The 25,547-nt window shown below is 52.3% G+C and overlaps 1 protein-coding gene across 6 annotated transcripts in view; it reads right to left on the bottom strand.

Annotated features, from left to right (window-relative positions):
* LOC119455397 (transcription factor 12) overlaps window positions 1-25,547 on the bottom strand; it is a 157,707-nt gene that overhangs the window by 104,935 nt on the left and 27,225 nt on the right. Inside the window, exon 1 of one of the 6 annotated variants that reach the window (XM_049668749.1) lies at window positions 1,379-2,005. The exons of the other annotated variants lie outside the window; for them this stretch is intronic. Within the exon in view, the coding sequence (XP_049524706.1) occupies window positions 1,379-1,594 (216 nt within the window). The 5' untranslated portion in view covers window positions 1,595-2,005. Of the gene's footprint in view, window positions 1-1,378; window positions 2,006-25,547 lie in introns of those variants that run through there. 6 annotated transcript variants of the gene reach the window in all.

Here is a 25,547-nt window from a genome sequence, read left to right on the forward strand (position 1 = left end):
GAACAGAAGACCGGATACCTTTTCCTGTTCTTTGTGCCTTGTTTTATTTGCGCTGCAATGGTTTCATCGGGTATGAACCAGGTTTTCGTGACTTCCTGCGGCACGGAAATGGTTAACGCCGGTCCCACCGGTGCGGCGCTGTCGCATTCATGAGTAAACACGCAGATAGCTCAAGAAACCCGCGTCTTTCGCACTCAGGGAGAGAAAAGCCCAACCACCAAAGCGCTCACGAGGCACAGCTAATAAAACGAAGACCAGTAGTGCCTCGGAAGGATGGAACACAATGGACTCGCCGGCTAGCGACCTCGACGTCAGCGAGCTTAGACGAAAGCACGCCGCAAACAATGGTGAAATACGAGGCGCAATACCCTCCCTCCTCGCCGCAACTGCGAAACGCGTCGCGAAATGAAGGTACGGACGGTGGAGTTTCGCACGGCTATCGAGACTGTTGACAATGGCTTAGCTTAGCAATGGCTGGCCGCAACAATGACACCGCGCACGACCCAAGTAACGAGAAATAAATATACATATAAAAAAAAGGTGGGATGACATCGAAGGCATCCTTCCCCGTCAGCAAGAAGCTGCGGCAAACCTGAATGTACTTTGCTGCAAAACACGGAAAGGCGGTACGAAGAGACATTGCAGCAGCGAAACGCCCGGGCAACGTCGCAGACAAACGTCGTCGAGAATGCGGCGGAACACCGCGGCGCGATTCGCAACAGAAGCGTGACAGGTTTCACGGACTACGCTTTTTTCGAAAGCAAACGTAGATATGGTTGAAAGTGCAATAAGTTTGAAAAGAGCGCCTTCCGTTCGCGCGTGGCTCGCGTCCGTAGTAGATGTGCTGCAAATTACCGAGCTATGAAAATACTACGAAAAAACTATAAAAAAAACTACAAGCGGCTGAAACTAACTGCGCTAACTAACTGAAACTAACTGTGAAACTAACTGATACTAACTGCGCGTACACACACTGGACTTGCGCAAGCCACTAATAGCGGTTCGAGTATCGCCAGTAAGCACACCACGTGTTATAATATGCCCATTGCTGCGTTGTCAAGTGCGGTTAAAGCATGTCCGCGGGTTCACACACATTTCTGTGCCTCAAACGTAATACGTTTCAACGACATCGCCCAGATAAACATGAAGATATAGCCGAACACGAACGGGCACTTGTGACCATGTGGTAAACACTCGGGAGCTCCTAGAAAGCGGCGCGAAACGCGCACAAAGAAATAGTAGACGGCACCACGAAGCGACAGGGGTCGTGACGCCATTCGCTCGTCTCAAACCCTCCCCCACCCCCGCACGTCTTCGCCACGGGAAGGCAGCGAGAAACAATACAGCCACATGTGGTCTTCCTTCTCTTGCACCTCACCTGATAGTGCACCATCTGATGGTGGTGGTGGTGGTGTGGCGGCGGAGGAGGAGGCTGGTGTTGAGCATGGTGCAGGTGCTGGTGGCCGTTGATGATGCCGCCGTGGTGCTGGTAGGCGGCGGCGGGCGGCGGCGTCATCAGCTGGTGCACCTGAGTGCCACCACCGCCGCCGACCTCGAGAAAGCCCTGACCGCCGCCGCTCTCGTAGGGAAACATGACGACGCTGGCCCGGTAGCGCCGCGCGCACAACACATCAAGCGCCGAATCACCGCGGCATCATCATCACCATGCCGGCGACGCGCGCGCCCAGACACCACGCGAGGAAGACACCGAGAAAGGCGAGAGGTGATACGGGGACGAGGACGGTGGATGCGATCACACGGTGGGCCCGAAATCTCTCTTTCCTTCGTCGACGGGAAGTCAAGGGACGAGGACGGCACAAACCACTCGGAGACGAGGACTGACCGGCAAGCTGACAACCACGCCAGTCGCGACTACTATACACTACGCTACTCTACACGGCGGAAAAAAAAGCAGCAGTGGCGGATGACGACGACGAGCCGGTGGCTTCGCCGCGAGAGAGAGGTGGAAAGAGCACGCCCGCACACCTCCACGCGCTTACTACCCGGTCGACTTGTGCGGCGCGTCCTGCTGCTGCTGCTGGCGAGTCTCGCTGGCTCTCCGCCGCCGCCACAGTGCGTAGAGACAGAGGAGGAGAGCGCAGCAGAGCGCTCCACCACCGCCGGGGAAACAAAGAGAGGAGAGGAGGAAGATCGCCCCAAAGCCGGCAGAAAGGAGGAATCCCCAGAGGAGGGAGAAGGAAGAGGAGGGGAAACCACGGCCAAGAGAGAGAGGGGAGGACGCGTCGTGGTGCGCCCCTGCTCGACAGCGACGTTGCTCCGAAGAGAGCTCCCCCCCCCCCTCCTCTGCCCGATGAGAGTGCTTCGGGAGGGAGCAGCGCGGCACTCGGAGGAGGGAGGAGAGGAACACCGCGATCAGACACAAAAAGAGCAAAGTAAAAAAAAAAAAAAAAAAAAAAACGCGGCGTGAAACACAAGGGGGGCGGCGAAATAAAGGAAGCACCGAATTTCGGGGAGTAGTGCGAATAGCGGGCGGCAGGGAAGAAAAAAGAAATTGAAAAAAAGAAAAAGAAGGAAAGGAGACATCCCGATGCAGGTAACAAACGCGAAAAGCGGCCGCATAACCAACGCGAGCGAAACGAGGGTGGGAAAGGAGGGGGGGGGGCTGCACGGAGACGAAAATCCGACAGCAGAGAGAGAGAGAGAGAGCGAGAGAAACACGACGAGGGAAAGGGAGGGCAAAAGGCAAGCGCCACGCGCGTAGCAGACGCGAGCCTGCTCCCGCGTTCGGGCCCCACAGCCTTTCGGCTGTTTCTCGCTTCTGTATTTCTCGTCTTCATCTCTCTCTCTCTCTCTCCTTTCTTCCCCTTTATTTAGCATCCTCTCATCCCCTACCTAACATAATCGCGCAGTGTGTCCCGCCCCTTCCTCCCGTATGCCCCCTCTCTCAACTGACGCGTTCGGAGAGGACCCCGCGCAATGAAGCAAAGAAACAGAAACGTTGAGGACGATGCACGCAAGAACAGTCGCTCCTTCCCGAGAATGCGGGCACAAATACAACGAAGGCGAAAGAAAAAAAAAAAAAGAAAGAGAAACAGGATGCAAGAAAAGGGAGACGACGACGCGAGAGGAGTCTGCAGGAAACAGTAATATCGACGAGGAAAAAAATATTTAAACGAAACACAACAAAGAAAAAGAAAAGAAGGAAAGGCGGCAGCAGCGCCTGGGATTCACGCGCGAGCGATGCGTCCCGAGGCCAGCAAGGCTCCGAAAAAAAAAAAAAGGAGATGGCAGCAAAACAAACACGTACATACAACCGCATAGAGAGAGAGAGAAAACGAGAGAAAAAAAAAATGTCGAACACGGCAGCAACCCACGGCCCAGAGCCGAGCCGAGCCTAGCCGAGAGCCAGGCACAAGACGACGCCGTCGTCGAAGCAGCAACCGAGGCGGCGGCATGAGAGGCGAGAACGAGGGAGAGGTTCCTAAATGCGCTGCCGCCGTCACCATCATCGTCGTCATTTTCGTCCCTTCGCCGCTGCTGCTGCATTTTCCGCGGCAATGAACTGGATCGCTGGCGCAGCCAGCGAGCGAGAAACACAGGCACGCAAGCAGCGCGTCGCGCAGGCCCGGATAGAAAGAGAAAAAACAACCGAGAACAGCGGATCCCGGCCGGAACACAACGGGGCCGCCCCCCACGCCCGAGAAGGCGCGCGCACACACAGCAGCGCTCCGCGGCTGCGGCAACGTAATTGTCTTTCGCTGCGGCAGCGATCGCCGCTGTCGGCGTATAGTGAGGATCGCCTTCGCGCGTGCGCGCTTGTAACACCATAATACACGCCGCGACAGACACACCGCCTCTTATCCGCGGTCGCTCCTCCTTCCGTTCCCCCGGAAAAGAAGGCTGGGCTGGCCTTGCGCTATAGAGTTGCGTTTAAATTATCCTGGGCGGCGATGCGACGAACGCGTATAATACGCGCTTGCGAAAACCTCGACGATCTTTAACGCTCGTATTGTTCCGAGAGGGAGAGAGAGAACGAAGAAACGGACGACGATGGCAGAAAGCTATCCGAGCGGAAAGAGAAAATGCGTAGCCGCGATTACGCCCGCTTATTTATTTATCCCGCTTATTATTTATTTATGTTTTATTTCCGCGTTCATTAAGCGAGGAACGTGAATGGCAAACACAGCAACGTGCACAAGGGAAACGAAGATGCATTGACGAAAATTTGAGGGGGGGACTCAGCCGCACGGGCATCGCGCCGGTGTGCGACAAACAAGAAACAGCTCTTATCTTGCAAGATGTAACGAGAAAGGCGAAGCGGCGAATAAAAACGTTCGCGCGTGCCCATTTAAAGAAGCACGCAAAATATCCAGCCTCAGCGTCTAACCACAAGGAGGCGCCTTTGGAGCGTCGATTCGGCGTCACACGCACAATCGCCATGTATCCATAGTGAGGCAAATTCGTGCCCGAACGTTTGTAATCAATCGAATTGAGAACCAACTCGACTATCGTTCTGCGACGCAGCGTCGTTATGAATTTCGACCACCCGGAGCCCCTTTGTGACGCGCAGCCGAAACCCGGTAAAAAAAAAAAAAAAAACCATGGAGGAAGCATTGCACAACACGACTGACGCCAAGCGATCGAGTCGGCCCAACACGTGATTGTCACGCCAGATCACGCGGTAGGTTTCAGTGCTCCCGCTCTGCAGGCAGAACCAACGTTTATACAAACGGTCCTATCGACGTCGAGCAGAGAGGAGGCGTAGCAGCCGTACAAGAGAGCACCGATTAAAAAAACTACCGGGAACCAAACATTCTCGGCCAATACGCTGAGTCTCTGAGGTCACGTGTTAGGCTGTTTCTTTTGTTGGGGGAAAAGGAGTATGGAATTATAAGACAATGGAATGGCTTCACAGGGGAGTTGGCTTGCCATGGCCGGCTGAGTGACGTCACGCCCCCTCCTAGTTTCTTTCCTCCTTCCATGGGTACAAACACACACACACAACAAAGTGAAACAAAGCTACTGACAAAACCACAAACATCAACACTGGTGAGCAGCGACTTCAGCACCTCGCGCCTTCGATCGCTATACGCTATACACCTCTCATTACAGGGCGGTGACGGCGTGCCGAAAATCGTTTCACGCCCACACTAACGTGCGCTCGGAGGGGTAGGCCGCAGTATTTTCAGTAACAAGATGGACGCCCACACGCCGCTTGAACCTCGTCATCGCCCGCGTAATGGCACGCTTTGAAACAACTGCCGGCGCCTCGCGCGCATTTTGCTTCGCAGCGAAGCGCGCGAAAGAAACCCCTGCTCGGAAAAACCCGTGCCCAGAAAGCAGAACCGCGCACCCTCGGGGTTCTCCTCGTACTATAGGCGCCCACGCGGTCGCATATCGGGATTTCTGGAGCGAGCGACGACTGCGGCCCCCATTTTAAATGAATGCAAAGCAGAGCGCGTCGGATGCGACCAGCGCGAAGCACTTTTTCGCGACAAACGATTTCGATTCGTTCTTCCGCGCGAACAACGCCCGGCCGCCTACGGGCGCAATGCGCAATTAACGAGGTACTATACGCTGGCATCTGCTTTCATTCTGTCTTTAGGTTTCTTTAATTCTTTTTTCCCCCTTTGTTCAGCGGATACCACCGCCCCCGTAGCGCGATGCTCGCTTCCATTTCATCGGGAAGTTTTAGGAAACCGCGAAGTGCGACTTTAGTTCACGCTATCGACCCTGCGTACAAACGAAACGACGAAGACTTCGGTTCCGCAGTGTCGACGACCCCATTTACATCGAAATACACCACGGCGCTATACTTTAAAAAAGCCATCCAAGTAGGGCGCTTTTTTAGAAATTGTAGACTCAAAAGTTGGCCGCAACGTTACCGCAGTGAAAGACGTCCTCACATCTCGTTCACCGCGTAAAGGGAAGGGTGCTGCGTTTATTCACTCTCGAGATAGTAACCAGTCGGGAACCGTAAAACATGACTGTTGTCAAGCACAGCCTCGCCGCTACGCTATATAAAACACAAACGGTCCAGGGTAACCAAGTTGGCAGCCGTAACGGTATAGGGGTGAATCCACTGTGCTGGAAATGTCCAATAAAAATGGCGAGTCATACCACGCCGATTCAACCGGGCGAGCTTAACTATTCACCGGCTGTCGAGGACAAATACGCGGAGAAACCCGCCGTGGTTGCTCAGTGGCTATGGTGTCGGGCTGCTGAGCACGAGGTCGCGGGATCGAATCCCGGCCACGGCGGCCGCATTTCGATGGGGGCGAAATGCGAAAACACACGTGTACTTAGATTTAGGTGCACGTTAAAGAACCCCAGGTGGTCCAAATTTCCGGAGTCCCCCACTACGGCGTGCCTCATAATCAAATCGTGGTTTTGGCACGTAAAACCCCATAATTTAATTTTAAATACGCGGAGAACAAAATGGACCCAAGTGTAGACAGTTACAAACCCGCTGTGCAGTTTCTGGATGTAAAACCACGCAATTTCCTTCGATCGACGCATTCTCCCCGTTTCGTGCTGTCACTAAAGGCCAGAGGCCACGAGTTGCGCAAGCTTCCGGGACAAGAACACTAGCTCTTCATATAATACCGTCGACCCCGGATATCTCGAACCTACATGTAACGAATTATTGTATACAACGAACAGCAGTAAAATCCCCTTGAAAATTTTTGTACAGAATTTTTATTTTCTACATCGAATTACCTATATATCGAACTTCTTCTTGATCGATTCAGATTAAGATTTGTGATCGACCTTCAGATTCGACCCATCCGGGTTTGACTAATAAATAAAAAAAGGAGCAATAATCAGAATCCCTCTTTTGCAGCGCGACGCCGAACCGGCAACGTGGAGACCAGCATATATATATATATATTTTTAATCGTCGTACCTGCGAACCCCCCCAAATATCTCACGAGCGCACTGTCGCCAGCCCCGTCAAAGCGCGTAGCGATTCCATGCGCGCACGACTCCGCCCGCGCGAGGCACGCCAGAGAAAGAAAGATAGAAAGAGACAGCAGCGTTCTCGTATTTCCATCACGAAGGCGCGGAAGAGGAGAAAAAGATTCACGCAACCTCGGGCGGCGGCGGCATCGGATGCTCCGTCGGGTCTCCCTCAAAAGCGAGCGGGCAAAGCACCGTTACGCGCGCCAGACGCCAGATACGCCCACCAACCCCGTATTACAGAAGAAAGAGGCACGAACGAGGTCTCCGCGCTCGCGCGCGAACGAGCACAAAAACATTTAAAAAAAAAAAAAAAAAGGCGCATTCGATTGGGCGACCGTCCTCCCACACCAGTACGGAGGGAGAGCACCGTTTGTCGCCGGCCGTCGTCCGGCTGTGGCGGTCACCGACGGCGGCTATGGCGGAAGCGAGTGGGCGATGCCGGAGCATCGTCTTGGCCCGATGGTGGAAGCTTAGGACCGGTGAAAGAAGCTGCACCGATTTCCGGTTCCGATAGGAGAATGATTGCGAGGCCACGCTATAGCTAAATCTTCCTCCCCCGAGACCCCTTGCACGTTGCCTTTGAATGTTTCTGAAGGAAGAGAAAAATAAATCTGGGGTTTTAGCTGCTAAAACTACGATCTGATTATGTGACACGCCGCAGTGGCGGAGAACTCTGGATTAATTTCGACCACCTGGGGCTCTATCGTGAACCTATGTCTAAGTGCACGAGTGTTCTTGCGTTTCGCATAACTTTTACCGAGTCGCCCTGTTGTATATATGCAAATAGTGCCCTTTTTTTACTCATTTCTCTCTAAAACACACACGCACATAACTTACAAAAGTCGTACAAGCCATGCTAGTAATCCCTTAACCTTATTTGCTCCGCCGTTGTTTTTGGCAAAGCCATTTTGCCAAACGCGGTATGGTTAACGTTAATTTTCTGTCGCTGTTCTGCACTTTTAATGCCTGCCTGCAATCTGTTCGGCAGTGAAGCGACCGCTACCCGTGTTAGTCCACGCTTTTTTTTTATTTTGTTAAACATATCTCGCTTCTTTCCCTTACCGCTTTATTAGTACAGCTACCGCACAACGTTGCCTAATACTTAGGTGAAACGTAATATAATTCATTGCAGCTGTCCTAACAGCACACTGAACTATACCGGGTAAATGATACCTTTTTTTACGTCGGTATTAAGAAGTTTTCTGACAGCTGCGTTGAAAGTAATTCGGGTATGTCCGAAATTAATTCCCAGAATGTCTACTACGTTTGTATTTGCAAATACCCCCCCCCCCTTTTTTTTTTTCATGTTATCCCAGACCGCTTTTTATGAAAATTCTGTGGCACAGTGACAAATTAGAGGTTCAGACACAAAAGAAAATAAAAAAAAATGATGGGTTTATAAAGTGACTATGTCAGCCCACGTAATCCTTAACCATTACCACAGAACTACAAATCAAGTGGGAAGCAGTGCGAGATTTGACTGAATTGCCTGTTTCTTAATATTACAACCAGACGGTTTTGCCACTCAGCAAAAACGCGCGCGAGAGAGAAAACGGGGCCCGTGACGTATTCGTCACGCGATCCTGCGGCTCCGGTAAGGAAATTCGCTTGCGGAGGCTAGACAGGGCAACTGGAGAGAGTGTCTACGTTGGCGGTGATGCTCGCCTCTTGAAATCATGGGTTCGCGGCACTTCAAATATTTTTATATCTGCTCTGATGAACTACGTTGAAAAAAATCTTGCAGTAAAACACTCCCCAGAGGGCACCTAACAACTTCCAGCGCATAACCAAAATTTGCTATGTGGCTTAGTGAGAAGGGCTTTAAAGCAACTTACGCGAACACCCCCCCGTAATTTCTCCAGAACTGCCAAATTCCCTGAAAATTTAAGGTTCTCCCTGATGGAAGACACCCTGGTTGCGCATATGTCCCTCGCCAAGATTACGCACGACAGTCTACATACAATTAAACTGCTGCGCAACGTGTACCGCAACGACAATCTCCTCTCGTGTGCGCCAAAAGCCGCATCCTTCCCCCGTTACCACGCTTTTAATGCGCATCCTGTACGCATAATTGACTTGGCAACAGATGTAATGCACGGCAAGCGACGCATCGGACACGAGCGCAGAGGTCAAAGACCCGCTCTGCCAACCATTTCCGCGACTCGCAACCAAGCGAGCAAGTGCGCATGCGAAAACTCCGAATTAAATATACAGATATATATATATATATATATATATATATATATAAACATAATAAGCAGACACAAAAAGCCGCGACTCGCTTACCGAAAACACAAACCACGTGTTTTCCACTTGTTCCCCGACGTGGCATGTTTACCTGTCCTTACGAGCTCGGTCGACGCAGCGACGGTTTCCTCTGAGTAACCGAAATGGATCACGAAGGTTATGCGCCTTTGCAGGCCGCATGCACCGGAAGTGTTTGCGGAGCCGGAAACGCGTCATGTGTTTTAAACAATACCTATTGGCGGCAGCCTGGGAATGCAGAGACAAACGCACCGCCGTGTCCAACTCGAATGAGAATCCGTACAGGCGCGCCGACCAATTACATTCTCACATTACTGTGACGTCACGGTGGAGGTGAAAGCTGCTTTCAACAAACGGTGCCTCTCGCGGACTGTGTTTTGTAGCGCGGAAGCACATAGGACCAGGTGCGGTGCAGTTTTGTGGGCGGAGATCGCACTCCGGTTCTAAAAGCGGCAGCGAGTGTACTGGGCGTACGCGATTCTCATTATTATGGACAATCGTGTAAACGTATAAACCACGAAGCGGGCTTTAGCAACTGTTCAGCAAGCGAAGAAAATGAGAAAACGAGGAAAGGTATAAAAAGAAAGAAGGTAGCCCATCTCCCCCCCGAGCATCATATTGATTCACACGCAAAGTAAGAGCATTACGAGAGTCTCGTCTACACGTGCTTGATTGAGAATAAGTGCCTTGTGAGCCTCGTACCGAGTTCTTAAGTACGACCTGTCGGAACCAAGAAATCACAGAGCGCAGTTCGTGCGAGATTAATAAGTCGCTGGAACATGCTCAGCTGCACAGAGCGACAACTGTTGAATGTTGGGCATTTTAATAGCAAGCGCTCAAGCGTTTCGCGGTATATAAAGTCCACAAGGCTTTAACGCGAATCTAATTGCGCCGTTCATTAAACGCGCGCATGATTTTCACGGTCTGGTATAAAAAAAAAAAAACAATGCAGTGGCGTTGACTATGTTGACTTACCAGATTTTCATTGTAAGAGAGAGAGAGAGCGTAATGACACACTATTTTCACTTTGAAGAAATACAAAGATTATTCCAACCCCTACCACGTGGAACCAATCATATCATTCATCATCGCTGCCTGCAGCTTCCTTACCACTATCAAAAGCCCGTGGCATCTCATCTGCGGTGCCATTCATGCCTGGCATTTGAGACACCACATTTCTGGAACACCTCGCACACTTAACGAAAAGCTTCGGGAATTTGGCCCCCAGGAGTGCGGTAAAACGCACTTGCCACTGCTATCGCTCAATGTTTGATTCTAAAGCAAATATATATATATATATATATATATATATATATATATATATATATATATATAAAGAACGAAAATAACGACGATAAAAGTACGGCGGTGATAATTCGTGACACGAGCTTCTTTCTTTTTTCTATTTTGCTAGGAGTCTTGAAATACGCGTAGAAAACAGGCATACAAAAGTGCACTTGTATACGTCACACTATCGGGACTGGCGCCCGTAGGGGGGACTTCCACTTTCCTCCTAAAACGCACCTGCGTCGCCGAGCGAAGAGCCGCGTGCTCCGGTTCAACAAGCCGCTTGCGCTCGACCGTCGTCAACCTCTTTGTATTTTGCTTTACCAGCTAATTTTTTTTTTTTTTTCATTTCTTTCTCCTCGTTCCGAGGCCGGCAACAGACGCGGCGCCACAGCGGCGCAGATTATGGTTCAGCACACCAGCTACCTCGGGACTGCGCAGGTGGATTCCATTTGCTTCTTTTTACTTTTTTTTTTCCAGCTAACCACTGATGCGCGTCACCTCCTGAATGCGCGAACTGTGGCGCCAGACGCGAAACGCGATCGAAAAGTCAGAATTTTTTTCAAATGCTGCGAGCGAACGCGGAAAGCAGAGTCCAAACCAGTCGAAACGCATGCGTCAGTCGATCACCTTATGCTTGCGCAAGTTCACCGATCCAACATCCGCGGAGGAGATGACTTACAAAGGTGACGTCACCTCCCGAGTGCAGCGGAGGACCCAAACGGCGGAGACGAAAGCTGGAAGAACGACACGAGTTCTCTGCACCAGAATAACGCTGAGTGGCGGGACTCGTTGAGCAGTGTAAGAAACAATAACTCGAATGGGCAAATGGAGGAGGGGACACACTCGCCGTAACAGGGCGAGTGCACAACGGGCGAAAACCACCACAGTGTGTACACGTTCGAACGCGGTGGCGGTGTGCCGGTTGGGGAGGAGAGGAGGTACGACGACGCGCTGGTTCGGGGCCGCGCAGACGCATTACGCACCGCAGGGCCATTCAGCGATGCCATCCATAGATGTCTATATTAAAGAAGCGCGTGGAAGGGGCCTCAGAACACAACAAAATCGAAAGCCGACGTGGAGGTCTCTCTTTGCGCTCTCTCTCTCTTTTCATACACAGGGACCCTGCATATACGCACCGGCCTTAACTACGCGTCGGTGAGCGCGCGTACGCAACCGGCGGTCCCCCTCGCACTAAAACACACCGCGAAGCGAATGACGCCGAGGCGAAAGACAAGAGGGGGGGGGGGGAGGCTGAAGCACGGTTCACGCAGTCAGAACACATCTAGGTGCGGGAGAAAGGGGAGCAGACAAGGGGGCCGGAATAACGAGGGCCATTCTGCGCAGCTCCCCGGAAAGAAAAACCGGCGAGCCGCAGACACGCACCGCACGCCGAGACATCAAAAAGCGCGCGCGCGTATAAGCGGCGCCCCCGCAGAGAGAGATCACAACGAACGCCTGACGAAAAAATAACAAAAAGAACGAACTAAAAAGAAAAACCGGCGGCGCACCGAGCAGAGAGAGAGAGAGAGAGCTTCTCGCCGCTCCAACGAACACGGGGCCCAAAACCGGGCCGGCTCGGCGCTCTAGTGCTTACGGGCCGAAAGAAAAGAAGGCCATCATGAACTGCGAGACCCCCCCCCCCCCCCTTCTCTACACACACCGCTGAAAAGTGCGAGCCCCGGGGAACCAGCGAAAAAGCGAGCGAACCGAAATCCCCGAGCTCGCGCGAGAGCTCTTCACTAGCCGCGAGGTCAATCCCTGCAAGCGAGCTCGCACTCGGGCGCGTATAACGGGAGAGGAAGGGAAGCAGCGCCGAGTGTGTGTGCACGGTGCGGTGGTGCTTATACGCGCCCCTCCCTCCATGCCGGTTTTATTCTATACTACGCCCACGAAATCACGCTTTCTCATTGAAAAATATCGAATCACGGCGGGGCCGAGCCCGCTAGCACGCACCCAGAAGCGGCGGCGATGGGGGAGGCAAGGCTTCGTCTAGACGAGCAGAACGCTCATGGAAATTAGGGAGAGAGAGGAATAGCTCCCTCCACCTCCCCTCGCGCGACGAACGAGGCTCAATATGAAAAGAGCGAGGCTTCCCCGCTATTTATACCGCCGCCGGCGCGGCAGCGCACGCGGGGAGGACGACGCGTTTCGGGGTCCAAAAACTGCGCGGAATTAAATAAAGCGAGGGCGGGTGACTGCCGCCGCCCAAGGTGGAGTGGAGGGGGGGTCGTTGCGATAGAAAGAGGGGATCAGAAAACAAGGGACGAAGTGGAGCAGCGACGAGGGGAGCCCGAGGACACAATAGTGCCGCCAGCAAAGAGCAGCAGCAGCCCGCCACTGTTCCCCCAAAAGTGAACCGAGAGAGCGCGCGGGGTGTGGGGGAGGAAACGAACGAGGAAGTGCGCGCGCGGAAATTGCCGGATGGATCCGCGGTGGCCGTCCGATTACGCGACGCCCCGCGCACTCCTCCAATCCCTGGCACACACGCGCGGCGACCCCAACAATGACACGAAACCACGCGAGAGGGGAAGGGGGGGGGGGGGGGGGGGACAGGGCGAGCCGGGCCACCTGTTCCAGGATCGCGAGGGAGAAGGAGGGGGGAGAAGGCTATCAGTGGCCGGCGCCACGTGTATCGTGGATCATCGCTCCTACAGTACGCCCCTGCCTAACGAAGATGCGTCTACGTAACGCAGGCCCTACAGCTAGGGTACGCACCCGAGTTCACTCTACCGGGATGGATTCGATCGTGGTCCGTCATGGTCCGTATTTTCTGCGGAATTCAACGAACTGTACGCTATAAACCTGACAATGTTCGCAATATCCACGGGAGTCATCGTTACAGCCGAATACCGAACACATATTAGTACTATGATTTGAGGCGATCCACCGGCCTGTGCGATCGAATGAAATGAAAACGCCTTCCTGGCTCTCGTTGTAACCCTCGTGCAAGTAGCAAACCGGAAAACTCTCGAGTGGTCAACCTCGCTGCCTTTCTCTTCCTGACACAATGTTCTGTCACCGCATCGCTAATATCCTCCTGAGACCCGAACACAATCTATGGAACACAATCGCTCTTCCAGGTGACTTTTATTGCCTGCTGTTATGTTACCAACTTGAAAAACCATTTTTAAAATTTATATACCGCGGTTAGATGGCCAAAATCTGCGTCTCCATGAACGTGAAAAAAACTATCTCCATCATTTCCTCATGTTTGCTACAGTAAAAACAGCATCTCATTGCTTAAACGCAGATGTGAAATGTGACTATGTCTAGTACATTGCCATGTTGCTGCCGCGTCCGGTATTTTCACGCAATCTCAGTTATTTCGAAACATACTTCAATGTTGCTTCCGGCCGTCTGGGACAACACAGAGGTCTAGATCAAGTTAGTGTCAAATTTATCGAAAGCGGATTAAAGGAATATGAGTAAACCACTTCTTGTAGTTACAAATGCACCGTACTTCATACCCAGAATGAATATTTCGCGTAATCGCTTTCGAGTGAATTGCGAAAAACAAAGTTGAAGGCAATGTGCAATGTATTGTACAAGGGATCTTAGGAGGATATAGCCGTAAGGACGCACATCTGCGGCTTGTGACGTGACCTCTCCGTCAATTCGCAACACTTAAAACACACCGTTGGCATACTTTTGTTCTCTCACCGCTTGTTAACGAACCACGTCAGAGAACGTGACAAAGACAGCAAGCAAGGCTTGGTCCACGAGTCTCGTGTTTACGTATGCGCTTTACGCGAATGACCACGCGCAGAAACCGCCACTTACGCAACGTCGCCAAAACACCAAACCTGCGAGTGCCACGGCGCCTTTCAGAAACGAACACCATCGCGCGCGCCACGCGCGTGGTCACCACGGAAGACGTACTGCCGTGTAACCAATTCCGAGCAGTACAAGCGAAGGTTAGAACTGGCGTCGACCAATCGGTAACGAAAGCTGTTTGCGTGCCCCAGAGAACCGCGGAGGGCTCAACTGCGCGCCACTAACCCTTCCGCAGCTTCGTTTACACGAATTCGACGCGAGAGGATTTCCGGTTGGGTCAGCTCGACTTCTGACTCGACGTCGGAAGTGGAGTTGACCCAACCCCACCCACCAAACGAACGCGCTCACGTGCAAGCGGGTCGAACGGGTCAACCCACATCTCGCAGGCGGTTTGACTGAATTCGCTTCGGCGCACGCTCGGCCCGACCAGCCTACGGGAACACCGCGATCGGTTTCCTGCCCGACTCGGGTTCACGTACATGCAGCTCGGGACCCACGCATGCAGTCGCGCGGAGGGCGATTTCAGGCGGGCAATTGATGAGCACTCACATTGCGGTTTTCGTTTTCTAACTGCACGACGGGACTCGTAGCTTCAGTGCAAGGCGGGTCCGGTCTAGAATTTTCAAAAGACACCCAACACGAGACAAAGCGCCAACGAAAAAACCGTTTCGTCATGAGCACCGAGCCGCCGCGCGTCCCGTTATTTGAGCGCCTCCGCTGCGTCGGGAGAGAACATTTGTCAGGGCGCCCCCGGCAGGCAAGAGAACGCGCGTTTTTTCACAGCGGGAACGCCTCCTTTGAGCTTCACCGAGGCGTCCTCGTTCCGGCAGATTCATATCGAGTCATCATCATCATCGCGTTCCACCAAAGCACGCCCATACGCAGATCGCTCGAGGAAGAAGAACAGGCAGTACCGCTTACGAGGTCTTCCGCAAAAGTAACTTTCCGCCGCACTCCCACGCTCCCTTCGAAGCGTTGCCCCGGACGATTTCACGCAGCCAACTTTCTCTCTCTCAGCGGACCGGCATTAATTACGCGTTCAACCCACGCCTACAAGCACGCGTTGCAAAGGAACCAGTTGCACTGGCCCGCAGCAGCTTGGGCCGCCGCGCTGATACGCTGTAGCGCCCAGAGTGACGAAAAAAATATATATATTTCAGTCGCCAAAGCAGCGCCTCCAAGGAGCGAAAAATTGGACTAGTCCTCTAGGCCAGAGACTCGTGCTAGTGGAAGTGGAGACGGCCGAGAGAGAGAGAAAGAGAGATGGATGACAGGGCGCAAACTAAACCGTCCGTCCTCTTTTCGCTATAGCCGTGACTTTCAAGGGCCACTAAAGTAAATACTTAAATCAATTTAGACTGATATAGCATTGTTTCAGAACCCTGCAGGCGGTCATTTCAAGATAATAGGTTGACTATTCGGTGAGAAAATAAGGGTCAAAGTATCAGTATTTGAATTTCTTCGCCCGAGGAGAAACACCGTTTTCGCACTGGGCGGGGCGAGGACGCTTCTAGCTTGTTTGAGAACTACGTGCCTTTACCGAGACTTTACGAACAGGTCGAACGTGTGATTGCTTGATAATTATAGATCGGAAATGCTGGCAACTAGTACAACATGTCGCCGGCTTCTCCCCAAGGCTAAGTTGTCAAACGAATGCGCCTGTCTGGTGGTTGTATGTGCCGCCGTTTTCCTCTTTGTACGATCGCGGTTTATATCATATCCGTCACAACCTAAAGCAATACTAAGGCCTTCGCCAGGAAAGTATCTGCGACTCCTCATTAAAGGCAGCATCTCCATCGGCTGTCCCTACAGGTATTACACTTTACGAAATACCGGAACGCCACAAACGTGGACGGAGGATGACTACGAGCATCGCTAATGACATCCCCCGTGAATAAGGAGCCGCGACAAATGGTCACCTAGCCTGTGCGAAATACTTAGGTGGTACTGTGCAACCCAGCATCCTGTCTGTCGCTGCGTTATATCGTAAAGTTGCCTATGTCTGTGACAATCCCTTCCCCCATCTCCCATTCATTGAACCAAGTTTACCGTCTCTGTTTCTCTCACTTTCTTTTTGATGACTCCGGTTTGTCTACTTGCACTTCCAATAACCTCATACTTGGACTGCCGACTTTCGTGACCTTTTCCTCCATTCCGTGTCCACGCGTTTGATGTGCGGATATTTGCGCACTCTAGCCGCCCCTTTCCTTTTTAAGTCCATCTTCCCGGGTGTTCCGTAAATGCTTAAAAGCTTTCTTGTGCGTTTCTCCGGCATTAAAAGATGCCGAACTTATGTCCCCCCCTGCACTGCCTCACATTCGTGGTTACACTGTGGGTACCCAACGCCAATCGGCCCACCGACCTTCGGTTTAACTTCAAACACCGACTGATCCGCCTTGGCGTTGTTCTTCGGTGACACTTAAATAGGCGGAACGTTCTACCGAGTCTTGAGATTAGAAAAGCCAAGTCAAATGTCACGAAAGGCAAAGGAAGGAAACAACCAACGGCTCAGAAAAACGAGGACCTACAATCTTTCGCGGGCGAGACTACGCAAGTAAGAAAGAAAGAAAAAAAAAGTAAGAAATTGCGAGAAGGCGAGTGTCGAGGCCTCGGGAAATAATAACGATGGAAAATGCGGGAGAATCAACGCCCCGCTGAATCTTCCCCTCTCGCATAAGCGTTGGCCGAAAACTGCGGCACGGTCGGCGAATAGAAAACGAAAGAAGGGGGGAGGAGGCGGGGGAGAGTCTCAATCCTGCGACGAGAAGAAACCGCGAGAACTTACAGATTTTTTTTTTTTTCATTTGTTATTACTTTGTTAAAGGGCGCCGAGGGAAAATAAACACCGGGAAGTGGGAAAGAAGCTGCTCGAGAGGAAACGATGGAGTCGTGAGCAATTCCCTCCCCCTTCCATACACACCTCTTTCTTCTCGCGTTGCGGGTAAATAAATGATCTAAAACGCGGGAATATAGAGACAGACACACACGCCACCAATTCGAATAATGGCGGAACCTTGAAACGCGCGGCAAAGGGATCCTCCTCTACGCTTCTCCGCATCTCGCATACTTTATTTATTTTTGTTCTCCAGGCTCACGATGTTTCTTCCTTCTGACCAAACTTCTTTATTATTTACACAGAGGGGGAAGATTGTGGGAGGGGGGCATGGAGATGCAGAGGGCACTGCGTATAAGAAAAGATCCGCGACGCCCCGTGTTTTTTTTTTTTTTCCTCTCTTTTTGTGTATACGTACACTACGTGGTAATTTCGACGTGAGCGCGGGGCCGGAAGTTGGGCGGTGCCGACACTCGGGGAGGAAATGAAAGAAAGTAAATAAACAAGAATATTCGGAGACGACGATGCCGCACCACACGAATAATGAGGCAGTGGAGTGAGCCCAACGTCGATGAGAACTGCGCAATACAAGATGAAGAGAGAAAGAGAGAGGGGGAGAGGTGGGAGGAAGACGAACGCTCACGCAGAATGCCTCGTGTGTACCTGCGCAATCAGTTACCGATGGCATCGTATTTGGCGTGAAGACTGAGCATGCGCGGTTGCATGGTCAGCGTACGCACATTCGCCTTATTGCGCGATCACCAGTCAAGTAACTGCATCACGTGAGGTGTGGCGCGAACGGGGCCCGCAGGGCGATAGAAAGACGACGAAAGCGTCGCGAAGAACGCTTGCCTCCGAGATCGCAGCTGCGCACGTGCGATCTCTGAGGCCACAGAGGAACACATTCCATTTTGTCGTCACCCGCCGGGGTGGTACAGTGGCTATATGGGGTTCTGCTGCTCAGCACGAAGGTCCGCGGTTCGATTCCCAGTCGGGGCGGAATAGCGAAAATGGCCGTGCGCTTAAATTTACGTCAGTTGTTCAAAAAAAAAAAAAACGACACCCTCCACTACGGGCTTCTCTTGTAATCTTCAGTGTTGCCTTGTGTCGTTAAACCCCACGAGTCAACCAAAACGAACCATCGCATGCCGTCACGTTATATAAGAGACACCAGACGGTGCCATGCTTATGGATCATGCACCGACCGATCTCTGCAGCAACAAGCTACCACACCACATGCGACCGTAAGGTAGGCAAGCTTATCGTGCGCCGCAGCACAGACACAGACTGGTTCTGCGCATTTCACTGAACACCGTTTTAACGACGCCGTTTCGACAGCGTTTCATACAAAGTGAGATATAACACGGCATTCAGGCTTTCAGGTTTAACACAACTAAGACGGTACTGCCATTAAGGTTCAATTTGACGACATTCTCAGGTCGTGTCAGAATGAGCGAACACACATATGAATCCATGCACGACTGCACGTAAAATCTCGAGCTGGCCCGGGACCGTGCGGTTGCATTCGCACCATGCCGCGTGGTCGACACACCGTCGACCGGTAAAGTTCACGGACAACGGCAGCGATAAAGAAATAAATAAAATAGTACGGGCACAGTTTGCAGCCGGACCCGGCCGCTTGTAATGAATACACGCTGCATGTAGAAATCCGTTCCGACACTGCATGCTCGGGCTGCAAGGTTCCAAATTAACAGTTTCTTTTTTTAACGAAGCCCGCACAGCACACGCTTTCTGAATCACTCGGACGGTAGAACCCCTTCGTCAACGGGAAACGAAACGTTCAAGCACAATTCAGCAGATAAGTTCGTTGGAACGACGTTTTCACAGCGAGTCCCATGCAAAATTCGCCACGCGCGGCGACGGGGGAGTCGGGGCTTTTTCGCGCACTTCGGTAGACACGTCGTGAGATAACTCAATGGTGACACGGATTAGGAGAACCGAATCGAACTGAGAGAGGGGAGAAGTGGTTGCTCCAACTGCCACCGTCGCAGCGTTCGCGCGCGCTGCGGGCAAACTCAGCTAGGATACGATACGCCAGGGGTTTCAGAACGACTCGCTATACTACGAGCACGACCGTGCGTGTATATTATAGGTGCGCCAAGCGCTGCTTCCAAGGTCACAGACGGCTTCACTCCGAACCAAGCTCTCTGCGCAGGCGCAGTACTCGGAAGTATATATATTATATATATATATATATATATATATATATATATATATATATATATATCGTACAACGCGAAGCGCGCCAGAGTTGGTAGAGTAGTGGCAACGAACGAGCTAGCGGGGCCGCGAGATACGCGCATAACGCACACCTACGCGTGAAGCCGGCGGAACGAGCCTGAAAATTCCCGAGACACTGAATGGAGAGAGAGAAAGAGAGGGGGGCGATATCGAGGCGCGAGTTTTCCCTGGAATAATACAACCCTGATCTGCGCAGACTCCATATAGTGTATTATATATATACGTGCCCTCGCCGTACGTGAGCCGTCGCATGCAGAGCGCGCTGACGGGCGCGTGCTGGTGAACCGCTGATACCGATCACCGGGCTGGTATATATACACAGCGGGGCCGGCGCTACGGTATAGCGCGCGTATACGCTAAAGAACGCCGGCGGCCAATTAACAATAAGAACATTGCGCGCGACAGACGAGAGCGCGGGCTGTGACGCTTTGCCGCCGCCCACACGCGGCGGGCGCGATGTGAAATGAGCCGCGCGCCGTCATATGTGGCGGCGATAACATACAGATTTGACGAAGCGAAATAACGCCGACGAATACGCACAGAGTGAGTACGTTACGCGCTACAAAATACGCGTTCCATACACAAATACACGGATTACGGAGAATGAGAGATAGCTGGCTCGCTTACCTCGCGCGAGCGCCTGCGGCAAATAGGACAACTCGGATTACGCGTATGACGCGCGTGCGTAAATCGAGCCGCGAGCGGAAAAAAACAACAGTGTCAATGGCACCAACCGTGGGCCGCGCGAATTGAGCAGAGAGAGAGAGAGATAAGGGACAAGAAGAACGAAGCAATTTCACTCCCGACTCGAATGGGGGCAAACTAAAGAAGAACGTTAAATACTATATAGCTAGCTGTACAAGCAAATTACGCCCCCTGCGATACCACAACGACCGCTATTAACCGCGAAAGCAGGCTCAATAAGCCAGGAAAGAACGCGACAAGCGACAGACCGGTCACCTTTGACCTCGGTCAGTTCAGAGTCGTGTCCTTTAGAGTCAGCCACCCGAGAACACCCATAATCTATGGGAATGATTCGGCGCTAGAAACAGCACGTCGCCGGCTGGCACAAAATGTCCGGTGCAGTTGAAAGCGAATACCTGTCCACACAAAGCCACAGACGGCGCCACCTTCGCCGAAGGTCACCTCGTGTGCGGCGTAGCGCGAGAGAAAAAAATATAGAATGAGGGATAGCTTAGAAACCAGCGCAGACACAGGTATGCTAGTCGCCAAGTTTTTTTTTTTTTTTTCGTCCCAGAGACGGGCGCCGTCAAACCATGCCGCATCGCTTTAAAACTCGCACGCCCTGTCGCACCACTGACTTACTACTTCGACACTGAAGTCTTTCGTTCAAGCGGTCACACACCTTCGGAAGGTCAGCGAAAAAACAGCCCATTCGCTACGGCGGTCTCGGCTCGCCTGTGACGCCCCCCCGAACGTTCATCTATACTTATTTTTTTCACAACCGAGAGATCCAAACGACGCCACACTCCTCAGATTGTCCTAGCTGCGCAGGGCTGGTGCGGTCCCCGTTGCGGTAGTACGCCTTTGGCTTGTCGGCACCGACACCGCTCTTCGCGCGCGGACCGCACACAAAGGGGGGGGGGGAAGGAGGTGAAGAAGTCGGCGGCGCAAAACACGGAGGCCAGCTCCTCCGTAATGGCCGGCCCTCCGCCGCCAACGAGACGCGTCAACCGCTGCCACCGGCGCGCGAGCGGATGAAACCAGAGGCGAAGAAGCCGCGCGTACAAAGAAAGCGCGAACGTGTGTGGGCATCGACGCGCGCCGTCAAGGTCTTCCGGTGTGTCTCCTCCGGACGGACGGAGGCGGAGGCGCCGCGCTGGCAGCTCCCTTCTTCTCGCAGCCACACGAACAAGAGGCCGCCAGGCATTACTGCTGAACGGTCGTCTCCCGAACGACGTCAAAACGACGCGCGAATTCGTCCCGCCCCGTCGGCAGCCCTTTGCCTAGGCAAGTGCAGTTAGGGGCACGTGTGTGTGTGCGCGCACGCGCGCTGGAGGCCGCGCGTGTCACTGAGAAATTAGCGGGGTCTTTTTTTTTTTACTATTATTGCTGTTTTTTTTTTCTTCTTTATAGATGCGCTGCCTGACTCGTTCACCTTTCCGGCGTCCTTGCTACGATGAGTGAGCACTGATGAAGAGGCAGCCCTCAACACACCCGGTGCTTGGGTGCCGCCGCAAGCAGATCAAACAATACAACATGCGGATTCAAAGAGCTCGATAAAGGTAACACGATTAATTAGCCGCATAGGCGATCAAGTAAAGGCACTTTGCCAAAACGTGACCACATTCACCAAGAGAAGAGATTAGTTCATAAATCAATATTACTTTTGTACCGGAGCACATCGGCACCAGCTCTGCGCCAGCCAGTGTGGAAGAAGACTTTGACGATCATGTGGTTCGCGCTAGGTCGGTTTTCAACGCGCCAGCTTGTTTTAACCGTCAAAATTCGTGAAGTCTACCTGCCGAATACTCTTGTTACACTTTTACTAACTTCTTAAAAAAAAAACACTAACGAGAAACAATATTTTAGAAATAAACACTCATATACCGTAGAATGCATTTGTCGCGTAGTAGCTGCACATGTCAGCTGCACGTATCGGCGAAAGACTTCCTGCCGTGTTATACATTTACCTAGCAAGACGGCCGTGTGTATAGGCACCCTCCAATGCAGTTTGGCTGTACATGTCGCGCCACCTAGCAGCGGCGGTGAGCACCCGCGAGTAGGCCCTCACTGCCATTTCACCTTGGTCCGTACTGCGCTCAGGCGCGCCTAAAAGCTTCCTTTTCCAATTTTTCAATGGATTCACCGCGACCACTCGGCAGCTCCTCCGTAAGAAGTGTGAACAAAAAGAACATGCGCATATACTGCTGTTTTAGGTATTTTGACAACCGTGAAGGGGATGTCGGCATCAAATTGTGCCGCTTCCCTTCAAGACTGTGGGGAGAAACCCGGCGGCTGAAGGTGGATCGTCGCGGTTCGGCCCGTCAAGAGTCGCTCTTGCGAATTTCTGATGAACTAAGACGCAGACGCAAACGCAAACTTAAAAAAAGGATAAAAAGAAAAAATAAACACAAGGCAGCATCCGTGAAAACGCACAATAAAGCGACAACTGCATAAACACGCGTGATCTGATTCCCGCTCTTGTAAATTGGTTTGGATAATTGTTGAGCTATTCTCGCTCCGAAACAAATGCGCAGTCGTTGTTATGTGTCAAATCTAGCTTCGTAAGCACTCCGCGTTGGGCCTTTGTACGCACTGTAGTTCTTGTGCATTAATAAGTTAACGTGCAGCTCCTTTCTGCGCCTGGATCAAGACGCGACTGCTGAAAACGGGCTCATTCATGCCGATGCTCTCTCGCGTTTAGAACAGAACTAAGGCTGGAGTGCACCGCAGCACACATCGAGTATTCGCAAATTAGCACTTCTCTCGCGCACGCTAGCACACATTTATTCAGTCTTGGTGTTGAGTGTCAGCTGATTGCTCTCTGTTATGTTTCAGCAGTGATGACCTCTCACACTGGAGCGCGAATGACAACACCAGACTATGTTCGAGGTACTTTGTCAACGGAGAAAAAAGCTCCATAATCATTCAAGTGACCTTCCAACTCCCCAAAACCTCGACAAATGTGATGAACAAGGCACACTCGAAGTATACTGAAGCTACAAATGATAGTTGAAAAACGTTTACGGCCGTATTTGCCCACTTAAGCGGAATAAATTATTTATTTGTTAACTTACTTTGAGTTCGACGTCGTGAACGTGCTTTATTTGGTGTGACAAGAACTTTGCTGCGATGTCCGTCCGGTTTACTTTTTTGACACGATATATATGGTTGTTGTCGTAAAGTTGACGTCCTTTCTCGAGTGTCGGTGGTCGAAAATGAACCTCAATGTTATCAATTGCCTTAAAAACCACAGTTTTGAACGCCCGACTTGTTTCAAACGAGCGCCGCAGAAGCATGCCTTCGTAGAAGTGGCCGCCTCGGTGTTTCGCGGAACTGACACGGCGGCGCTGATGGCTGAGCCGATCGCTGCGCCGCCTGACCATTGAAGGGAGCCTATAGTTCGCGAATTCTGCCCTCGACCAAGAGGCAAGCGTCATGCTGTTGGCCAATACTTCGAGGCATGCCGTCGCAGAGACGGCGTACATGCCTTCTTCGGAAGCAACACGCAGCCGTCAGTAGATTGACAAAGCAAGCAAAAAAAATCGGCAATGAATCAAGCGCCCAGATGTATAACAGGGAATGCAAATGGAATCAGCTAAGGTCCGACACTTTGAAGTAGCACAGTCTTTTCAAGCAGTAAATGCGGCGTCGATTGGGTTCCATTTCGAGCAACGGACGCCAGTCGAACTGCGATATGCGCTAGCTCGGTATTGACTGAAACTCGGTCCACTCTTTAAATCCCGGCTACTAGAGATTAAACGCACACTTTTTCCAACGAGGCTATCTCTGCTGTCTGAGCCCCATCTAAAACAGGTTACCATCGACAACTGGCGTCAACCTCGGCATCCTCAGAAGTCGTCATCAACCCAGAAGCCGACTCGGCGGCAGCAAAAAACACCAGTCACAAGGTCGGGCGCGCCAAGACGGACCGAGACACGGACGCGTGGCTTAACTACGCTCGAAAGCACACACACACACAGCGGAGCCTCCTCCGTCGAGCGCTCGCGCGGCTACCGACTCCCCGTCATCTTCGCCGGAAACAGAGAGCGCGTCTTTTTTTGGCCGCAGCGAGATTGATGACCGAGGTCGAACGAGTTGCCGGATGAATAAGAAGAAAGCGCACTAGAAAAAGGAAAACAACGAGTGGACGCGATAGGTGCGGCTACCGCACGGCGACAAGGTGAGGAGAGAGAGGGGGTGTGCCCGGCGTAAGCCGCGGCGTGGGTTGCCCAGAAATGCGGCGACCGACCGACACGCGAGGAACGGCGGCGCCGGCGGGGGGGTCACGCACGCCCGGCTTCGCCACAGCTTGCTGGCTGGCGTTGCCGCTAGCGGTAGCGGCTGCAGCCGGGTTGAGCCCGAGGCGGGCACGGCAGGCACGCCAGGGGCGGCTCTCTAACCAGAAGCGCCGGCGTCGCGCACACTACAGCGCGCAGCAAAGCAAGGAGCGAGGAGGAAGGGATGAGGAGGAGGAGCGCGAAAAAAATCTTAATAAAAAAATAACGAGCTGCACTCGCCCAGCCTCGTTTCCGCCTCGAAGCGGAGCCGCCAAGGTATACACACGTAGGCCGACGAAAGCACAGTGGTACCTGCGCGCCCGTACGCGAACAACGCCGTAGGGGAAAGTAAAAAAGAGAGAGATCAAAGCAGGTCGCAATGATCACACACGATACGGGCAGGAAATCGACTGCTATGTAACCCCCCCTCTCTCCGTGCTCCGGTACACGTTTCTAGCGAGGCAGGGAGGGAGGAAAGATACGACGACAAATAGTAATAATAAAGAAAAAATATGAATCGCGGCGGTGAAGGACGCAGCCTGAATGCGCCGGTTCCGAACGTCTCCCAGGGCGGCTCGGGATGAATGAAACTCGCACGTAGTACGTGGAGAGAGAGGGAAGCAAAGGCGGGAGGGAGAGAGAGAGGCCAAGGCCGAGCCCGCCGCGGTGACGGGACCGGGCGTTCGCGAGTGAAAAATAAAATAAAACGGGAGCGTTTGCGCACGTACGAGGAGCACTTGCCGTAGCCCGCGGTAGTCGAAGACTTGATGCCGACAGCGTATAAGAAGCTCAGAGAACGAGCGAGACGATGGATTCCGTTAGTAAACCTGTACTATACCTGCACAGCTATGCCTTGCAACAAACGAGTCTCACTTTATGACAGGGTTCGTAGCATTTCGGGCGATACATTCACGGACATTTAATTAGCTTTTGAAGTTTCACCACCCTGACAAGGTATTTTTGCCACTATTAAGACTAAACACTCGCTTCAAAGCGGCAGATAGGTGGGTCACGTGGGTGGTGCTATACGTACGTCAACTCACCCGTTCAGGCGTGGGCAGTTCATATCGAAGAGCAGAAGCGGGACCTTCGGCGGAAATTTTCGACGCAACTAAGTCTCATATTATAGTACACAGAAAACGATTACGGACTTCTAGACGAATTATCTATCGACGCAACTCGCCTTAATATTTTCCTTTAGTATCTCTTTAATGTTTAATTATTTTTAACGTCAT

The sequence above is a fragment of the Dermacentor silvarum genome, chromosome 6 (assembly GCF_013339745.2).
Source record: "Dermacentor silvarum isolate Dsil-2018 chromosome 6, BIME_Dsil_1.4, whole genome shotgun sequence".
NCBI classification, from domain to species: Eukaryota; Metazoa; Arthropoda; class Arachnida; order Ixodida; family Ixodidae; genus Dermacentor; species Dermacentor silvarum.